Source organism: Pseudorca crassidens, chromosome 7 (assembly GCF_039906515.1).
Source record: "Pseudorca crassidens isolate mPseCra1 chromosome 7, mPseCra1.hap1, whole genome shotgun sequence".
Lineage (NCBI taxonomy): Eukaryota > Metazoa > Chordata > Mammalia > Artiodactyla > Delphinidae > Pseudorca > Pseudorca crassidens.
In genome coordinates, this window is record NC_090302.1 from 6,043,919 (window position 1) to 6,059,873 (window position 15,955).

At 58.1% G+C, this 15,955-nt stretch overlaps 1 protein-coding gene across 1 annotated transcript in view; it reads right to left on the reverse strand.

The window, feature by feature from the left end:
* Nucleotides 1-2,115: 2,115 nt before the first annotated feature.
* The window catches only part of HMCN2 (hemicentin 2), a 150,928-nt gene continuing 137,088 nt past the window's right edge, over nucleotides 2,116-15,955 (reverse strand). Inside the window, exons 86-98 of the mRNA XM_067742953.1 lie at nucleotides 14,053-14,322; nucleotides 11,563-11,712; nucleotides 9,986-10,123; nucleotides 9,764-9,885; nucleotides 9,196-9,433; nucleotides 8,989-9,051; nucleotides 8,756-8,878; nucleotides 7,923-8,057; nucleotides 6,704-6,832; nucleotides 5,830-6,147; nucleotides 4,961-5,080; nucleotides 3,975-4,101; nucleotides 2,116-2,963 (exon numbers count right to left, since the gene is read on the reverse strand). Of these exons, the coding sequence (XP_067599054.1) occupies nucleotides 2,618-2,963; nucleotides 3,975-4,101; nucleotides 4,961-5,080; nucleotides 5,830-6,147; nucleotides 6,704-6,832; nucleotides 7,923-8,057; nucleotides 8,756-8,878; nucleotides 8,989-9,051; nucleotides 9,196-9,433; nucleotides 9,764-9,885; nucleotides 9,986-10,123; nucleotides 11,563-11,712; nucleotides 14,053-14,322 (2,279 nt within the window). The 3' untranslated portion in view covers nucleotides 2,116-2,617. The remainder of the gene's footprint in view (nucleotides 2,964-3,974; nucleotides 4,102-4,960; nucleotides 5,081-5,829; nucleotides 6,148-6,703; nucleotides 6,833-7,922; nucleotides 8,058-8,755; nucleotides 8,879-8,988; nucleotides 9,052-9,195; nucleotides 9,434-9,763; nucleotides 9,886-9,985; nucleotides 10,124-11,562; nucleotides 11,713-14,052; nucleotides 14,323-15,955) is intronic.

The window sequence follows — 15,955 nt, forward strand, 5'->3', positions numbered from 1 at the left end:
GGAGAATTAAATAAACTCAGGTCTATAGGGCATTGAACAGTCCACAAATGGTATTTTGACAAACGTGAAGGGCCAGGGTGAGTCTGGGGAGCACGAGGCAGGAGAGAGCAGCAGTTCTCAGCGCTTCGATGCCACGGCCCCAGGGCTGACACTTGCATGGGCTGCAACGTCCCTGGCTCCATAAAATATTAACAGCCCAGCAAACGGCAGGGGTCAAGTTGTGACCCGTGGCCCCTAGGGCTGCACAAAGAGGGTAGTTCAGTCCAAGTAAAGTCTCTACAGGTTGGGCCCTGGACAAATGGCGTATGAGGGGGAACTGGGAAGCCCCTCCCTCCCTCCCTGCTTCCCTCCTTCCTGGAATCTCTCCCCACCCAGCCTGAAATTTCTCCATTGGTAACTTCTGTGCTTTAAACCAGGGATGGGCAAACTATGGTCCATAACTGGTTTTGTAAAGCTTGCAAGCTAAGAATGGTTTTTGCATTTGTAAATGGTTGAAAAAAAATCAAAAAAGACTTCCACGACACATGAAAATGACATGAATTCGAAGTTAGAGCCCACAAAGTGTTACTGGAACTTAGCCACACTCCTCCTTTGTGTGTTTGCTGTGGCTGCTTTTGCCCTGCAACAGCCAGGGGAGTAGCTTAATATGTTCCCCAAAGCCAAAAAGATTCACTATCTGCCTTTACAGAAGATGTTTGCAGACCTCTGATTCAAAAGAAACCAACTTTGAAAGTGGGAGTGCCCTGGGGAAGATTCAGGTGGGGCTGTTGGTGGGAGTCAGGAGTCCCCGTCTAACCATTAACCGGTCACCTATGAAGCAAGTGACTGGGCCATGCTCCCTCCGGGCGTCCTTCTCTCCATCTGTAAAATGCACAGAGATTCCTTCTCTGCTCACCCCAGCATTGCTGGAAGGCTCCGTTTATGAAGTCTGATGGTCATTCATACCTTAGTGGGATAACTCAGCTTTCCTTGTTGCCCAGATGAGAGACGGGGATGCTAAGGGGTAGGTGACAGAGTCACACTGACCAAAGACAGCCGGAAGAAAGGATCCCTCCTCTCCAGAACCACGTGCAAGACAGACAGCCTCCTTCTGCCAGAGACTGTGTTGAGGGACAGCTGGCAGGGGCTGCAGGCAGCCCAGGCAGGAGGGCAGGGACAGGGTCGGCGGGCAGTGGGAGGAAAAGCAGCGCTGGGCTTCTCAGGAGTCCTGTCCCAGCACACTGGAGACAGGTCAATACATAAATAGACATTCTAATCGTGTCCCTCCCCAGCTCCCCCTGTCAAAGCCAAGAGCCCTACACAGGCCCAGAGGCTCCCAGGATCTGCCCCACCCCGCTTACCTTTCTAATCACACCTCCCTCTTCCTTCCCCCCACCGACCCCCAGCTCCAGCTACCCCCCCCCAACACCTCGTTGCCAGACCACCACTCCAGAGCATCCTCCTGCCAGAAGGCCCTGGTATTTGCTGTTCCCTCTGCCAAAACACCCTTCCCGCAGATGTCTGCACGGCTGTCTCCCTCACCTTCCTCAGGTCTCTGCTCCGATGCCGCCTTCTCAGTGAGGCCCACGCTGACGGCCTATTAAAAACTGCCCCCTAACCCGCACTTCCCAACTTAGGTTTTCTCCCCAGCACCCTCGCTGACGGACAAGCACACATATCACTCTTCATTTCCTTGCTGTTTATAAACCCTTCGCCTCGAAGAACGTAAGTTCACAAGCACAGGGATTTTTACGTTCACTGCCTGGCACATAAGCAGGACCTAATGAATCTTTGGTGGATGACGGAATGATGAAATTTAATTAATTCATTAAATATAATTAGGAATTATTCTTAATTAAGCATTACTTTTTGCTACCATGGATAGCTGCTGTCTGTGTGATAAATTTCCTTCTCATTTAATTCTCCCCACAGCCCTGGGGGGGGGGGGACACTGTCGTATTTTCATATTTTTGGATGACTAAACTGAGCCCAGAAAGGTGCCAGAGCCATCCTACGAATAAAGAGCAGAGGCTCCTGGACTCCTCCTCTGGTGCTCCTGGACCAGAAAGGTGGTGGTCCCCCTCCCAGCCAAAGCCCCTCCTTACCAAAGCAAGATAACTGGATCAAGAAATCGAATTGGTAAAAGCAAACGTTTTTATAGTACACATACACACACCGGGTCAGGATGACAGTGCCAGGTATGGGCGGGTGACAACTGCCGCCGTCCCCACAGGGTAGGGTCTGCCCCTCCCCTCGGGTGTCTTGATGCCCTGTGTCCTGGGCCAGGTTCCCCTGGGGCTTGGGGCAAGCCTGAAGAAGCTGGTCAGGCTTCACCCCAACCCTTTGCCCTTTGCCACCTAAGGGCAGCCTTTGTCACCTGCCTGCCGGGCTCCACCTCCACGGGGGGGGGGGGCGGAGGACTAGGGGGAGCTCGGGTTCTCGCTGTCCCAGGGTCAAGGCTGCGCGCAGGGTCGTGTTTGCTGCAGGTCTCGCTGACGCACGGGGACGGGAGAAGATGACGTCGCTTGCCACAGCAGGTGGCGTGGGCAAGGGCCACCTGGGCGGTGCGGCCAGGGCCTCTCCACCCCCCATCCCCGGAGGTCGCTGGCCCCAGAGCCGCTGCCCACGACCGCGACCCTCAGTAGGGGTAGGGGGACACGGCGATGAGCAAGACGAAGACGCTTTGGTGGCGCGGCGCCGCGGCGCGCACGGTGAGCCGGTAGAGGCCCGCGCGGGTGAGCGCGCGGCGGGTGTAGACCGCGCCGCGGCCGGCGCGCAGCGGGCGCAGGGCGAAGGGGCTGCGCGGGTCGGACTCGAGCACGCTGAGCTCCGTGCGGTTGGCGGGGACGCCGGCCTCGGAGAGGGCGGCCAGGCGGGCCACTTCTTGGAGGGCGCGCACGCCCAGGGGCAGCGGCAGCAACTTGTACTGCAGCGTGGAGGGGCCGCCCGCGCTGCAGTCCTGCGAGCAGCGCCGGAAGCACGTCCTGTGGGCGGGGCAGACCGACGGACTCTGGGTTGCCATCTGAGTGTGCCCGGTCGCATAAAGCGGATCTCACCCCCGACCCCCGCAGTTCAACCATGCGCCGACCCCCCACTCCACGCGCCCTGTGCCTCTCTACAAGCGCCACTGTTAGCCCATTTTAGAGAGCGGCACACTGAGGCCCCAGGAAGCCAGAGACGTGCCCTTTCCCATCTGAGCAGGTCTCCCCCATAGGTGATAAAATTTACAGCCCTCCATGTCCCCCGGAGCCCCAGAGCTGTCACGGGGTCTGGATTTGGGGGGGTGGGGTTGTGCTCAAAGACTCGTGCTCAGCCTTGCCAAGGGCACCCACTCCCTCTTTCCCCCCACCTCAGCCTAGGCTTCCTGGTTAGTAGAGTCCGGGGCAAGTCGCCACCCCAGGTTCCTTCCCCTAACAGCTGCAGCCGGTTGGCGCCAGCCAAGGCCCGTCCCCACGTCTGTGCGCGTTTGGGAGTGTCTGTAGCCATAGTGAGAGAAACGTATTTTGTGTTTGTGTAGCTGCGCGTGTCTGAGCCCTGGGGTTTTGTGTGGGATTCTGGGTGGGGTTTATGCACCTGCACGTGTGTTCCTGTGTCCAGAGTTTCCTGAATGTATGCATGTGTTCCCATGTGTCCCTGTGTGTCCATCTCCCAGCACCCCTCCCTCCAGTTCTCTCCCGACTCTGGCGTCTCCCAGCCCCCTGTGCTCCATGCATGGCCCAAGCATCACTGTGCAGGGAATGATACCGTCCAGGTGAGCTCACACCCCAAGTGGCTGCAGGAAAGTGCTTGAGGGCACACTGCCCCGTGAGCTCAGGGGCCCCACCCAGGAGTCCTGGCAGGGTTGACCCACTGACCCTAAGAGGGTCTCTGCCCGAGACAGGGCCTTCCTGGAGGCCCTCCTTCCTCCTCCTGGCTATACAGGAGCCAGAGTGTCGGCTGCCCAGATCCTGGCAGGGAATCCTCCCCATTCACCCCCTTGCCAGCTCAGCCCTTACCCAGGGCTGGAGCCCTGCCGGAAGGTGGCAGGACACGGCGTGTTCACACACTGGTAGCTGCCGCGGGTGTTGAAGCATATCTGGCTGGGCCCGCACTCGATGCCGTCCTCCTGACACTCGTCGATGTCTGGGCAGGGACGTAGGTGAAGAGATGGGGGGTAAAAAGATGGAGCAAAGGGGGAGGGCCCCAAGAAGGAGCCAGGGAAGGCGTGGGGGGAGGGTTAAGTGGGAGAGAGATGCCTTCTGAGGGCAGCGAGGTGCACGGCCCCTTCCCCGGTCCCCAGCCAGCCTGACCCATGATAGCCCAGGTGGCAGTCTCCTAGCACCTCCCCATTTCCCCAGGTGGGCACTCTGGGGACCTCCTAAGGCTACAGCTGGGGTGGAGAGGCTGGGGGAGATGAGGGCTGCCCTTGGACTCAGAGGAACCACTGCCCGTGATCCTCCTCTGCCCCCTGTAGGAGCCCCACTCTCTCAGAGGACATTAACTGACCCCCGTGACAGAGAGGGGGGGATGGAGACTGGCAAGGCAGACATGATTCCTGCTTTACAGGGAAGAAGCAGCATGGCTGGCCGGACCCCAGAGCACTTTAGTTAGGGAAAATGCACTGGCCTGGGAGTTGGAGGACTTCCCTGCTCCTCCCAGCAGCAGCTGCCTTGCTGCGAGCACCCGGCTCTGTGCCCGCCCTCCACACGTCTCTCCCCAACATTTAGCGGAGGCCTCTGTTAGCCCCATCTCACCAGGAGACTGAGGCACAGAGAGGTGAAGGGAGTTGCCCAGTGACACACAGCAGAGCAGCAGCCGACCCTCAGGGCTGTTTTCAGAGCTGCCCATGCAGTTTCTTAGCTCCTGCTTGGAGTGTGGGTCCCGGCCTGGCTCTGGCCACCTGGGGGTGGCATTTACCCCCTCCCTGCCCCTCCCTCACATGAGATGGTTGGGAAGGGGCTGGAGAGAGCAGACCGGGTGAGAGAAGCCCCTTCCTGCTCACCCTGGCAGTTCTTCCCGCTGGGGAGGAGGCGGTAGCCAGCGGGGCAGAGGCACTGGTAGCTGCCCTCGGTGTTGCGGCAGGCGTGCTGGCACAGGTCCCTCACCCGGCACTCGTCCAGGTCTGGCCCGGGGCATGGGGGCGGGGTGGGGGGATGGGGACAGAGAAACACTGAGTCACAGACGCCCAGGTGGCCACACGACTAACCGCAGGGCTCGGGACAAGCCAGGGAAGTCCCTGCCTTAGGCACCCGGCCTTCTCCCTGCCCTGCCCCACCCAACCCTGGATGGCGAGGTTAGGAGACTCCCTGGGCTTGCTCTGCACCAAGGCATGGGGGGTGGAGACAGCGCTTCCAGGACACCCTCTGCCCAGGTGGCAACGCTGAAGCACATCCGCCCTCCAGGCTACCCTCCCCCTTCGCACCTCTGCAGCCCGGCGCCAGTCTCCACAGGGCCCAGGGACTCTCCTCGACACCCCCTGCCCCTGTAGCAACCCCCGGTCCCTGTTCACATTCTCATGTCAACCTGGAACATACTCCTTCCCTGCCTGACTACTTCACCTCTGCACACCAAGAGGAATGTTCTCAAAGTGGGCTCCTGGGAACATCTGCCCTCCCTCTGGGTAAAGTGTTCTGAAGTCAAATGGTTTGGAAAGGACTCCATCCACTGTGGAAGCCCCTCACCGATGAGCACAGCCAGGACTCCAAGAAACCTTGTAGCAAGGAGGCTTCCATCTGCCTGCACCGCCTACCCCGCTTGCCTGTGAACCCTGGGTTTCTGAACACGGGTGTGGTACCCACACGCCCAGCCCAGGAGCCTGAGACAACATAGCGGGGTGTGTCCCCGGTGGGCACGGCTGGGGCTCGGTCTTACCCGTGCAGACGCCGTTCTGCCGGATGAAGCCAGGAGGGCACCAGGCCCGGCCCGTGCTCAGGGCTCTGGGGCCCGGTTGGAGGGAGACCCAGGCGTGGTAGGACCCAGCGGGGACGGGGGCGCGGGGACGCAGCCAGGCCACCAAGGGGTCCCGGTGGCTGACGGTGGTCACGTTTGGTCCACTGCGCTCCAGCGGGGCGCAAGTCTTGCCGTCTCGGAGGAGGGTCTGGCCTGGCGGGCACAGGCAGCGGTAGCTGCCCTGGAGGTTGAGGCACTGGTAGGCACAGCTCCGGGGCAGCTGCCGGCACTCGTTGATATCTGGAGAGGAGCAGAGCCAGGCAGGGTGCCAAGGTGGCTCAGGGCGCGCGGCAGCTGCTCCACTGGGCTCCAGCCGCCTCTGCTGCTCTCCGGCCGTCCCCAGAATCCAGCTGCCTCACCCGTGCACACAGGCCTGCCCCCAAGCCCTCCCTCTCCTGGACCACCCCCAGCCTCCTCTCCTGCTCCAGCCTCTACTGCTCAGAGGGGACCCCCCACCGCCCCCAGCTCTGGGCTCCGGACCCCAGTGTCCCTCAGCACCCCTCCCTTCAGCCTCCTGGTGAGGTCCATTCCACCTGCAAAGCCTCTCTGAGACCCACCCACTTCTCTCCACCCGCCTCCTCCTCCTGGGCTCCCAGGGAAGGTGACCTGGCCGGGCAGGGGGTGAGGTTTTGGTGGAAACAGCAGGCAAAGCACGGATCAGGCACGTGCTGGGCACACAGTCGGTGTCGGCTGCTGTTCTGTTCACAGGACTCAGTGTCACCCTTTATAACCGATCCCTGCCCGTGAGCTGTGGGTGCTGACCAGGGTCCCAGGGAGGGCGTGGCTCTCCCCATACCTAGGCAGGGCAGGCCGGGGCCCTGGGCCCGGTACCCCCTGGGGCAGCCGCAGCGGTGCCCGCCTGGGGTGTTCTCACAGATCTGGCTGTAGTGACACTCGTCCGTCTGCTCCAGACACTCGTCCACATCTGGAAAGGCAGGGGCAAGGGCGGGGGGGTGGTGAGCCCACAGTCCCTCCCCCTAGGACATACCACGCGTCTCCTCATCTGGGCCTCATCTGCGTCCCCATCTCCAACTTCAGTGCCACCAGGAGGAATGCCAGCATTTGCCACCGCCCTTCCTAATTATACCAGCTTTGGAGGGTAAGAGGGTTCTGGGTCCCAAAGAAGGAAGGGGCTTAAAAGGTGGGCTTTGGAGGCAGAGTCCTGGGTTTGGACTCAGCTCTGCCATGTCTCTTGATCCTTGAGATGGTAACTGTCCCTCTCTGAGCCTCAGTTTCCGCATCTGTAAAAAGGGGTCACGATAGGACTCCTTCATGGGATCATGGGGAGAAAACTGGATCATATGCACCTGAAGGGCTTAGGACCCTGGTCTATGGGCCGGGCTCAAAAACTGGTGAGAAGAAAGGAAGGGAGGGCGGGAGGAAGGCAGGAGCAGCCCTAGAAATGGGATGAAATGGGATGAAATAGTGGGATGACTGCCTCTTCTGAGTCCAAGTTTACCTCGCTCTCCCCCTCCACTGACGGCCTCTCTTGGGGAAACCAGGAGGACCCACAGTCATGAAAGCCTAGAATTCTAGAACAGGAAGGACCCTAGAGGTCACCCATCCAGGGGTGGCACCTAGGTTTTGTCTCAAAGGCCCACTGCCACTGATTCCTAGTAGCCACTGTAGCTGGAGCAGCTGTGTTGAGAAGGATTCAGAGGCTGTCTGTGGGCTGGACCGTGACCCACGAGGGGAAAGAGGGGAAGTGGCAGTAGATGTGGCACACGTGTGCCATCCCTGACTTGGTCCCCCTTCATCAGGCAGATGAGAAACCGGAGACCCAGAAAGGAAAAGACACTTGCCAAAGGGACTCAAGTCACCAGCAGCCAGGCTGGGTCAGGACTCAGACCTCCTGAGCCCAGCTCAGGCTTTCTCCCCGGCCTCACTCGACTCCTTCTGCCGAGAGAGTTCCAGTTTCCCTGAAGGCCCAGTGACACACAGCATGCCCTCTGCTGAACCCTGGCAACCACTGGGTCCCCGGGAGTTGGGACAGCCCGGCACCCTGCCCCTGTCACCTTCACAGCCGGCTCCATCAGTGGCCACCCGGAAGCCGGGCCCGCAGTTAGGGAGGCAGCGGTAGGACCCCAGCAGGTTCACGCAGCGCTGTCCCTCTCGGCAAGGGTCGGGCTCCCAAGCGCACTCGTCCACATCTGGGGGGCGGACGGGGGCAGGGGCTGCATGAACACTTGTCCCCAGGCCCAGCCTATCCACACAGCCTTTGTCCTTAGGCCCAGAAGCCCCTGGCGGGAAGGTCCCCGCCCCTCCTGCTAGCTCTGTCCATCATCTCGGCACCCCGACACACAGAGCCTCCTCTGAGGGGCCCGGAGGCCCTGGCCTGGAGCATCTGAAGCAAGGCTGCGATAATGCCCTTTGGGTGCCCCGAAGGGACTCGGCCACACCAGGCCCCGCGGGTGGGATGGAGGGACACAGGTGTGGGATCAGAGTCCAGACAGCGCCCCAGGGTCAGATTCGTCGTCCAGCAGCTTCATTACGGGGGCAAGCAGGGCAAGCAGGCCAGACGGGTATCAGCTCACTTCCAAGCCCGGTGGGCTGGAAATGCCTGCTGAGGGCTGGGAACGAGGCCGCGCCCAGGCTCAGCGGGTGTGCGCGCCGCGAGCACGCGGCGGCCACGTGCGCGTCTTTAGAGATCCCCATCGCCCCCGGTGCTTGAGCCTCTCCCCTCTGCGGCCCTCAGAGTAAGAAGTTCTCAGTGGGAACGGGGCATGGGAACCCCTAGGCTCACGTGCCCTGAGGGATGTGCCCCCTGGCCAGGGTCCCAGCCCCGGAATCTCCCTGAGCACACCTGGGCCGGGTCCAAGACGAGCCTCTCCACCTGGGGCCCACTCACCTCTGCAGGTCCTTTCGTCCCTGGCCAGGGTGAAGCCAGCTGGGCAGGAGCAAGAGAAGCGGCCGGGCACGTTGCGGCAGGAGTGGGCGCAGGGGCTGGGACTGCGCGAGCACTCGTCCCTGTCTGCGGGGTGGGGAGTGGTCCAGTGGTCTGTGCTCACGGGCCCTCCAGCCCTCCGTCCCTCCCAGGCTGAGGCCTCCCTCGTCCCTGCCGGGGTGGGGAGGCATGCTCACCCACGCAAAACTCTCCCTGGGTGTCCAGCTCAAAGCCCTCTGGGCAGCCGACTTCATTCTCTTCTGCTAGGCAAAGGGGACAGACCCTGAGGACACGAGGGCCCCAGTGCCCAAGGTGCCGGGGGATAGAGAGCCCAGGCCCTTGTGGGGGCCCTGGCAGGATCAGGATGGGGCAGTGGGGGGGTGGAGAGGGGACGGGGTCCTTACCAGCTTGCAGGGCCGTGGAGAGCTGGAAGCGCAGGGCCTTGGCCTCGGGGTCGAAGGCCGAGCTGACAGCGGAGGCCCACAGGTGCTGCACCAGCTGGGGCTGGGGGCCCTGGGCCGCGTCGTACCGGATGCTGTGGTTGCCGCGCAGGAACGACAGGAGGCCGTCCTGCAGGAAGCTCTGCGTGGAGCCCACAAAGAGCCGGCCGGGCCCCGTCTGCACGTACTGCTCCTGGAAGTCCTGCAAGAGGCCAGCGGGGAGGACATCACGACGTCGACTTCCAAGGGGTGAGGGACCCTCCGCCCCCAGTGGGGATGCTGGGGTGAGGGCCTGGTGGGCCTTTCAGCTCTTCTTCCAACCAGCTGGGCACCCTCGAGCTGTCTGCGAAGCTGGGCCAGAGCGCCCTCCTGCCGTGGGGTTACTCCTTCCCTGGGCCCAGCCAGGCCACGCCCCAGACCCTGCTGGGGAGTCAGGAAGGAAAGTGGGCCCGGCTGTTCGGGGAGGGCTGGGGCAGGACATGCCACTCTCTCGCGTGCGCCCCATCTGCACACCCCAGGGCTCTCCCCCCACCTGCACTTGCAGATCTGCGTCCGCCAGGCTCTCGGGGACGATGCCATTGACCACCACGTCGAGGAGTAGGAAGCCATCGGGATCCAGGCCCCGGGCCACCTGGGTCATTGTGAGCAGCTCCCCTGCAATCCATCCCCGCCCAGCCTGGAGTCACCTCGGGGGAGAGGCCCTGGGCTCAGACCTCAGCCCCACCTGGCCCACCTCGGGGAGACCCCCGCTCACCTGTGGCAAACTCCACATGCGACTCCTGCTGGAAGCGGCCGCCCGTCAGGGAGTGGCCGTTCAGGGCATCTCCACTCTCTCTGGCCAGAGCCCAGTAGATGGGGGCGATGGCGACCACAAGCACCCGCATCAGAGGCCCTGGACGGGGTGACACAGAGGCTGGGTTAGAGCCAGACCCCGAGGGCAGCCGCTCTCCTGCCCAAGATCTCTCTGCAGCTCCCTACTGCCCCCAGGAGAGCTCGCCCCTTTGCCTCCCTACCCAGGCCTAGCCCGTGATTGCCTGGGCCGGGAATTAGGTCAGAAGGTGGGACGCGGTGAAGACAAAAACTACTTCGCGGAGTAGTTGTGAAAATTAGCAAAATATATTTATACAAAAAAGTGCCTTTAATATTCAACTGAATTCAATAAATATTGAGGGCTACCGGGTCACCACAGAGCATGGGACTGCATCGACCATCACTACATACACGCTGGACCAAGCAGAAAATCAACTAGGAGACACCTAACTTGCAGACACCTTGCAGAAGAGCCTGGAAGAGGGAGGATGGTTCTAAACCACTGACTTGGAAGAAAGAGCCCAGAAGTGCCCTGGACACGGATTCTCAGACCTTTTCCCGCGATGCCCAGCCCTCCTCTCTGGCCAGGTGGGGTCTGGGACTGGGGAAGGGGCAAGGCTGTTTGCTTGGGGCCAGGGACGGTCCAGCTTCTCAGGCACACTGCTGGCTCAGAAGAGGTACAAGAGGGCTGATGTTCACAGGAGCCAGCTGGGCCCCTGTCCCTGGGAGCAGAAACGTCTCGGCCTCTCTGTGCCTCTGCTTCCACTAAACAGAGCCAGGCACACCCGGCCTGGAGCCAGATGCTTCTCCACGGTTCCTGCTCCTGAAGCTGGAAGAAGCAGCTACACCTGGGCAGCGTCTCACTTCACTCCCTCTCTGCCGACAGCCAGCCCGGAGTGACCCCCCCACCCGCAAGCCAGAGTCCCCTGACCCCCCACTGCTCACACAGTCTGTGGTCAAGGGCAGCTCTGGAGGGACTGCTCTTAGCAAAGCCCCTGTCAACACAGCCCTCTCCCTGCTCTGGACCCCCATGAGGGGATGCAGGACCCCCTGGGCAGGGTGAGACGGCAGAGTCCATTACAGCAGCGTCTGTAATGTCTCTCCAGAACATTCCATTTGCTTAGGACACACTATTTTACGAATCTGTTTGAAAGTGGACATGTCTTGGTTCTCTGGGCCTTCTAGCTTATTTTACTCTCCACGTTTCCCCTTTTCTGTCCCCTGCAGCCCACATCCCTTACTCCTTGCTAGTGACCCCTTCCCTTCGGTAGCAGCTCCTGCCTTAACAGTGGGAAGAAAACCTCACATAGCAATCAGTGGTTTCAAAAGTCACAGTCTGACCCTGCATTCACATAATACTGGTAATTTCGCACTCTCGGGCTGATCTTAAATGCAGTTATTTTGTTTGGTTGGGGGCTGTGGGGTGGAGAGGAGGGGGCCTACACCTCGATCCACTTTGACTCAGACTCAGCTCAGGTCGGAGGGTCCCCAGACGCAGGAGGTGCTCTGGCCCCCACTTACCCACACTCGCAGGGATGTGGCTGATGCTGCTGCAGATGGTGGTGACCCCAGAACGTGCCTCCTGTTGCACGCTGGTGTTGAGGACAGCCGTACCAAATTTCTGCCCATTGATCACCCCAGTCATGCTGCCCCGGCTCCCCCGGGGCTCCCCTGTGAGGAAGGAAGAGAACAAGAGCGACACTATCCACCTCTGTGCCCTCAGGGATATGCAGGTACTGTTTTCCATTTCATGAAGGAGTAAACCGAGGCTCAGAGAGGGGCAGTAACTTGCCCAAGGACACACAGCTAATGGGCGATGAACTCAACACTCAGGGGATCCTGGCTTCTAGACAGAAGGGAGACGTTTAAGAGGAGCCCCACACAGGGACGGTACCAGCTTCTAATTCTGGCTCTGCCATCACCTTCTTGAAAACCTGGGCACATCTGGCCCCCAAGCCACACCTGAGTTGGCTTATCTATAAAATGAGGAGGTGGGACCACAGATGCACCACAGACCTGTTGGGTTCTAAAATGCCAAGTGATGGGGGCGGGGGGCCTGGCACACTGGAGGAGGCAGGGCACCGGGCCAGGAAATGAATGCTGCCACCTGAACGCTTCCCATTCCATCAGTGGCCCTGGCTCCAGCTGCCCTGCAGCTGGCCCAGCTGGGGGGGGTTGAATTCCTAGCAGCCGCCAGGCAGTCTGCTAGCAGACGCTCTTCAGCACTAATCAAATGGATTCCACAGGCACAGGGGGATGCTTCCTCTGGCTAATGGGCCAGCTGCCTCGTTTGGACAGATGGCAAGAGACAGAAGCTAGCCTGACTCTCCACTCACCAGCCCTCAGGGGAAATTGACAACGAATTGCCAATGATCTGTCAAAAAACTAACATACAACACTCCACTGCCAAGATCCTAAGTGGGTAGATCGGGGGCTGGTTAATTCTGGATTCCAGGAAGCAACGCCATTTCCTGCAGCCCTTAGCTGGGGTTGGATGAGATTTGATGCCCATCTGGGATGTCTCTCGTCAATACCTGCAGCTCTGGGATTTATGGGGGGGACAGGAAAAGGCCAGGAACCTTCCCCTGGCCTTGTAATAATGGGGTAAGGAGGTGTCGGGAGCAGCAGACAAGAAGGCAGCAGCATGACCCTGGCAGTTTTAGAAGGGGACAGGAAATTGGAGGCCAGGAATGACAAGCCACTGGCAACCTTCTCAGACATGAGGTGACTCAGCAGCCTCTTGTCCCCCACAAGGCCAGGATGCCCCTCCCCAGACTTATGGGAAAGGAGGGAGAGAGTTAGGGGGCCTCAACGCCTTTGAATATCTTTTATATAGCAATGTCCCTTGAAGGAATTTATCCTATAGAAATATTCAGTCCAGCACACAAAGATGTGCACCACAGGACGGTGTTTGGAGGGGAAACTGGGAAAAAAAAAAACCCCACAAACCCGTTGTTTATTTAATGAAGCCAACAGCAATTAAGTTTAAAACATGTTCCTATGGGGCTTCCCTGGTGGCGCAGTGGTTGGGAGTCCGCCTGCCGATGCAGGGGACACGGCTTCGTGCCCTGGTCCGGGAAGATCCCGCATGCCGCGGAGCAGCTGGGCCCGTGAGCCATGTCCGCTGAGCCTGCGAGTCCGGAGCCTGTGCTCCGCAATGGGAGAGGCCACAACAGTGAGAGGCCCGTGTACCACAAAAAACAAAACAACAACAACAACAAACATGTTCCTATGGAATGGTATGAAATCATTACAGAAGGTGTGAACTAGGCTACTGTCCATGATAGAGTAAGAAAATATGGCATGCTGTAAACACAACTTGTACACTTGACCTCATTTGTAAAAAGAAAGAAGTGTATCTCTTTACATTCAGAGAAAAAGTGTAGAAATATATACCCCAGATAATTACCTGAGCTATTTCTAAATGAATTATGGGAGCTAACTGATCATTACTTTTATCTTCACACATTTAAAAAAATTATCTGGCCTTTCTACAATTAACATACACAAGGTACAAATTAGTTGTTTCCATTAAAAAAGTAAGGATGCTGTTATGGGTTGAACTGTGTCCTCCTAAAAGGATGTGCTGAAGTCCTAACCCTCGGTACCCGAGCACGTGACCTTATTTGAATGTAGGGTCTGTGTACAGAGGTACCCATGTTAACATGAGGTCGTGAGGGTGGGCCCTAACCTAATATGACTGGTGTCCTCATATAAAGGGGAAATTTAGAGACAGACACGAGCACAGGGAGGATGCCACGTGATCATGAAGGCAGAGAGAGGGGTGCCGCTTCTTCAATCAAGGAGCTCCAGCAAACTCCCAGAAGCTAGGGGAGAGGCCTGCAGTAGATTCTCTATCATATATCTCAGAAGCAACCAACCCTGCTGGCACCTGGATCTTAGATTTTCACCCTCCAGAACTATAAGATCATATACTTCTGTTGTTTTAGGCCCTGCTGGGCAGGGAATCCCACCCCTGTCCACAAAGGTCTGGGCAAGGAGGTTCCATACCTCTCACGGCCAGGAAGGCCCGAGCTGTGGCAGAGCCCAGGAGGTTGTGAGCAACGCACTCATATGCGCCCGCATCCCCAGCCTCCACTCGCTCCAGCCACAGGCTCCCGTCCATTAGGGTCCTGAGCCGCCGGCTGGTCCGCAAGGGCTGGCCCGCTCGCAGCCACTGCACCGTGGGCACCGGCTCTCCAGAGGCCTGGCACCGCAGGGCCACGGCATCCCCAGATCTCACTGTCACGTCTTGGGGCTTCACCTGGAACACCGGGGCACCTGTGGGAGGTCCAGGGCAGCTTTTAGAAACATCTTATTATTTTTGTATACAGGCACACGTTGGAGATACTGCGCGTTCAGTTCCAGACCTCCGCAATAGAGCAAATATCACAATAAAGTGAATCACATGAATTTTTTGGTTTCCTAGAGCATATAAAAAGGATGTTTATACTGTAGTCTATTACGTGTGCAATAGCATTATGTCTAAAACTACAACCTATATATCTTAATTTAAAAATAACTGATTGCGGGGCTTCCCTGGTGGCGCAGTGGTTGGGAGTCCGCCTGCCGATGCAGGGGACGCGGGTTCGTGCCCCGGTCCGGAAGGATCCCACGTGCCGCGGAGCGGCTGGGTCCGTGAGCCATGGCAGCTGAGCCTGCGCGTCCGGAGCCTGTGCTCCGCAACGGGAGGGGCCACGGCGGTGAGAGGCCCGCATACCGCAAAAAATAAATAAATAAAAAGACGTCTTTCCTGATCACCCCCCAAAATTGCCTGAACTTTGAATTACTCCACAACCATGCTCCGCTTCATTGATGGAAGATGGGAGTTTTATTTTAATTTTCAGAAGTTTGCCTTTAATTTTTAGAAGTTTGATAGCAATGTGTCTCAGTGCAGACATCTTTGGGTTTATCCTGTTTGAGTTTTCCTCAGCTCCTTGAATTTGTAGGTTTATGTATCTGGTGAAATTTTGGGGAATTTCAGCTCTTGTTTCTTTGATTACTTCTCACCTGTCTTTCTCCTTTCCTTCTGAGGCTCTAATGAATGAATGTGAGATCTTTTGCGGGTAGTCCCACAGATCACTGAGGCCCTGTTCATTTTTTTCCCCAGTCTATTTTCTGTTGTTCAGACTAGTTAAATTCTACTGTTATATCTTCAAATTTGCTAATTCTTTCCTCTGTCCTCTTTGTACAATTACACCCATCCACTGAGTTTTTAATTTTGTTTATTATAAATTTAGTGTTAATTTGGTTCTTCTTTATATCAGTTTCCTTGCTGAGATCTTCTACTTTTTCACGTTTAAGCATGTTCACAGCTGCTCACGGCCACTTTCAAGTCCTTGTTGAGTTGAGATTTTCCTTGTTCTTGGTATGATGAATGAGTTTCAAGTCTGAGTTGAAAGACTCTAGTTCTTTTGTTTTAACAGGCTGCCTCTGACGCTGCCACGGGAAGGAGGTGTGGCCTCATTATTTCCAGGTGAAGGTAGAAACCCCGCTTCCCCAGCTGGACTCCACTGACACCCCAGAACAAGAAGGGGTGCTTTACCATCGCTGGGCAGTCACACAGTTCAGAGTTCACACTAGGCCTTCACGGATATCAGACCTGGCTGGGAGGGTGATTGCCCCCACTTGGCCTCATCTGACACCATGACCCCCTGCCCACCCCGCAGTGCGGGGAGAGGGGTGCCTCGGGACAGCAAGGAAAAGGCAGAAGTGTAGGTTTCCCACTTGGTCTTTGTGGATGGGTGTTTGGCTGGAACAGGGTGTCATTACCTAAGTTTTCTAGCTTGATATGCTGTCCTTTTTCTGGTCCTTTAGCAAGAGAGAGCAGACTTTTGGGGGGCCCTCATTTTTTATTTATTTTATTTTATTTTGTCTGAGCCCATTGGTATTTCCAGGTTGCTGGCTTCTGAAG